Source organism: Vicia villosa, linkage group LG3 (genome assembly GCF_029867415.1).
Source record: "Vicia villosa cultivar HV-30 ecotype Madison, WI linkage group LG3, Vvil1.0, whole genome shotgun sequence".
Classification (NCBI taxonomy): Eukaryota; Viridiplantae; Streptophyta; class Magnoliopsida; order Fabales; family Fabaceae; genus Vicia; species Vicia villosa.
In genome coordinates this window covers 93,287,475-93,291,569 of record NC_081182.1, presented here as the reverse complement: position 1 = coordinate 93,291,569, position 4,095 = coordinate 93,287,475, and the positions used below count along the sequence as shown (strand labels likewise).

At 43.6% G+C, this 4,095-nt stretch overlaps 1 protein-coding gene across 1 annotated transcript; it reads left to right on the top strand.

The window, feature by feature from the left end:
• Positions 1–987: 987 nt before the first annotated feature.
• Positions 988–2,960, top strand: LOC131658575 (uncharacterized). Its single transcript, XM_058927855.1, has 2 exons — positions 988–2,471; positions 2,864–2,960. The coding sequence occupies exons 1-2, from the start codon at positions 988–990 to the stop codon at positions 2,958–2,960; spliced, it is 1,581 nt and encodes a 526-aa protein (XP_058783838.1).
• Positions 2,961–4,095: the final 1,135 nt, after the last annotated feature.

The following is a 4,095-nucleotide window of genomic DNA, read 5'->3' as shown; positions in this document are numbered from 1 at the left end:
GCGAGGGGTGCTAATACCTTCCCCTTGCGTAACCGACTCCCGTACCTTGATTCTCTGGTCGCAAGACCCTGTTCCTTCCTTTGTTAGGTTTCCTGGTATTCCTTTCCCTTATGGGATAAATATATTGGTGGCGACTCTGTTCATTTTTCGCGAGCGTGCGACAGCTGGCGACTCTGCTGGGGATGTTGCTAGACCTGTTGCTGGTCCATCCATAGCGAGTCGATCCTAGCCTGCGTTTGTTTGTTTATTTACTGGGTGTTTATTTGTTTTCATGTCTATACCTTGTATATATGTTTGCATGTTTATTTTTTCTGCTTGCATATCATGTTTATTTCTGTTTGCACATCATGCATATGGATTATATTCTGTGTTCCTTGGGGTCTTCTGTTCTGTTTTGCAGGTTGGGTGGGATTGTTTCTATGAGGTAAAAGGCCCAATACCCAGGCCAGAGTGACACATAGGATACCTAGGATAGAGTGGATAGTCATGACGCCGATGAGATGTCAGGTCTTGTCTAGTGCGATCATGAGACCCACGCCCAGTCGAGGTCCAAATGGGGTATCATTGTTGGCATGTAGATGCAACAACATTGGTGCCTCAGGAGGACTGATAACGCTGGTTGCCATTTTGACCTACCCTGACCTAGACTACACCCGTGAGTGGGGAGGGATATACATGACAGGTACCGTTGGTGACTATTTGGCTCTGTGGGTGACTATTTGGTTCTATTGATGATTATGGTTCTTCTGGTTCTCTGATCTATGCCGGACCTTTGATCCTATGATATCTTCTTGCTCAGAATTATTGCCTTGGTCCCTCTATGTCGTGGGGACCCAATCTGCATCATTTTCATCATAGCATGTTTACATTTCAAAAAAAAAAAGAAAAAAAAAAGAAAGAAAAAAGAAAAGAAAGAAAAGAAAAAAGTTAATTCTCATTTGCATGTCATTTTTCAGGGTATCCAGAAAATATCAATCTCTGTCAAGAATGGATAACAACGTGACCGTCGATCAAGGAGCTACAAGGCGCACACACACTTATACTTTCCATCGCGAGGGTATGGTTCAATTGGGACAATTGGGTGAATTGGTCACTGGTCATAATGAAACAGTGTTCAGTGGCAACTATGGCAACATATTATCTCTTCTGTACTCGCGTGTCGACGAATGGGCCTTATCTACTCTTCTTCAGTTCTACGACCCAGATATCCGTTGTTTCACATTTTCAGATTATCAGCTAGCTCCCACTCTCGAAGAGTACTCTTGCCTCCTCAACATCAAGATTCAACACAGAGTGCCTTTTGTTTGTGTCCCAGAGAGACCTAGGTTGGATTACATTGCCAACGCTCTTTATTTGAGCTTGGGAGGTGTTCATGATAACTGGAAGAAGAATGGTGATACACATGGCTTCTACATGAGTTTCCTGGTTGAAAAAGCTCAAGAATTTGCTGACAAAGGAATATGGGAGACTTTCAATGCTATTTTGGCCGCTCTAATCTATGGAATTGTGATGTTTCCCAACATTCACAAGTTCGTTGATTTGGCTGCTATATGTCTTTTTATGGACAAGAATCCAATACCCACCCTATTGGCTGACACATATTATTCTATTCACTCTCGGCATGGTAAAAGGGGGGCTATTCGAGGTTGCTTGCCGCTGTTATATAAATGGTTCAAATCTCACTTGCCTGCTAGTGGTCCGTTTGTTACCTCTACTCAGAAATGGTCTCAGAGGATCATGGGACTTACTGCAAACGATATCGTATGGTATCAATTCCGAACAGGCATATCTGAAGTCATTATTAGGTGCGGAAACTTTGGTAACGTCCCGCTCATTGGGACAAAAGGATGTATTAACTACAACCCAATTCTAGCTCTTCGTCAGTTGGGTTATACCATGAAGAGTGGGCCTTCGGATAGGGAGATTTACCAATCCGTGTACTTTGAAAAGGGAGCTGACCTTGTAGCGCTTGAGGAAATCAGGAAAGCCTGGAATAACATTCATATAGGTGAGAGATCCACTCTGGGAGCCAAGAATGCCATTGCTATGGAGCCCTATACCGATTGGGTTAAGGAGAGAGTCAAGACACTTCTGTTACCATTCCCGAGGGTCCCCCTCTTGTATGCACAACCTCCGAAAATATCGGAAACTATGGTATCAAGGGAACGTTTTGATCAGGTCCGCGTCGCCAATTTGAGACTGAAAGAGAAAGATAGGGATATGGATTTGAAGCGCTATTTCCTTAAACAGACAAAGAATGAACTGGCCCGTGAACTTAAAACTCTCAAAGGAGAGTCTTCTCAAGCCAGGAAGAGGGTTAGAACTGAAAAGGACGGAAAAGCTGTTGTCGCTCCTACTGAAGATCCTCAAAAGGTTATAGAAAAGGCTATAAAGGAAGAAAAAGAGAAGCTCAGACGAGAGTATCAAGAAGACCTGAAAGCCCACAAGCTCCGACTGGAGAAAGAAACCAAGTATGAGTTGAGGACCATGAAGAAGAAACTGGAAGAAGAGACCACTCAGAGAATAGCGGTTGAGACCCAACTGAAAGGAAGTCACCTCCGCACCGCCCGACTAGCTGAAGAGAATGTCAAGCTCAGAGATCAAATGATGAGTGAAGCAAATGCACTTGAGAAGACCTATATCCCAGAATGCAAAGGGTGTGAAGAACTTAGGGATTGCTGCAAGAATCTAGACACGCAGTTATTCCGAAAGGATGAAGTGATCCAAAGCCTTATCAAAGGAAGAGATCGGGAGACGACTAAAAAGCTATTTGACGAAACAAAGAAGTGGAGTGACGCTCATTTCAGACAAGGAGGGCCTTTGTTCTACATTGAGATGAATTGATAATTGAATCTGTTTGTAGATCACCACCAGATTTGTTGGATGGGGTCTCTATTGTTCTTTATATTGAAACATTGTTACTTGTGTTTGAACCTACTCGCCTTAGGGGGCTATTATGAATGAAATGAATTGCTTTCCGTTTTCACTTGATATCTCTCTCGTCACGTTGTTATTTGTTCTTGACTATCAATCTTACTTTGGATACCCTGAAAATGACACAACACATCATATGCACACATGCACACATACATCCACATTGTCACATTGCATTTTTTCAGGTTATTATACAAGACACTAATTGGGGTCCCTTACAACAGATTTCTTTTCCAACGACGAAGCTGACTTTCTTACATCCTTACCGCACCAGAAGCAACGAGAGAATCATGGAACAATTTGAACAGAATCAAGCTGCCCTCCGTAGGGATATGGATGTTATGGGGGAAAGAATGACCCAACTTATGGAGACTCTCCATGTCGTTGTCCAAGGACAAGAAGAACTCAGAAAGAGCGTTGCTGGATTGATCAAGGATACTCCTACTAACTCTGCGGACGGGGGGGTAAAAACTAAGGAGATTCCTGTTGAGGGTATAGCAAAGGTAGTGGACGACCACCATGAGGTTATTGATCTTGAACATGATCTTACTGCTGAGTTGACCGAGACTGCCAAGATGTACCAAGCTCTCGAAGAACGCCTTAAGGCCGTTGAGGTTGCTAAAACTTCGAGTTTCGATACCGCTGCCCTGAGCTTGGTACCTGGAATTGTTATTCCACCGAAGTTCAAGGTGCCAGATTTTGATAAGTACAAGGGAGTTACTTGCCCAGAAACTCACATTCGTTCTTACTGTCGTAAGATGGCCGCTCACGCCGAGAACGAACCTCTGCTTATGCATTTCTTCCAGGACAGTCTCACAGGAGCTCCGTTGGAGTGGTATATGAAACTTGAGAGGGCCAATGTCAGTACTTGGGGAGGACTTGTTGATGCCTTTTTGAAACAATACCACTACAATACTGCTATGGCTCCTAGCCGTGCCCAACTGCAAAATATGTCACAAAAGTCTGAAGAATCTTTCAAAGAATATGCCCAGAGGTGGCGTGAACTTGCTGCTCGAGTTCAACCTCCTCTTCTTGACCGAGAATTGATTGATCTGTTTATGGGTACTCTGAAAGGGCCGTACCTTCAACACATGGTTAGTAATACTTCTCCGTCCTTCTCAGATGTGGTTATCATTGGTGAACGGGTTGAGAACTGTGTAA

Bases quoted from the DNA above. Each gene is read 5' to 3' on its own strand.
- LOC131658575 (XM_058927855.1), top strand. From the start codon at position 988: ATGGATAACAACGTGACCGTCGATCAAGGAGCTACAAGGCGCACACAC. The intron at 2,472-2,863 runs GTATGAGTTGAG...ATCTGTTTGTAG, and splicing joins CGACTGGAGAAAGAAACCAA to ATCACCACCAGATTTGTTGG.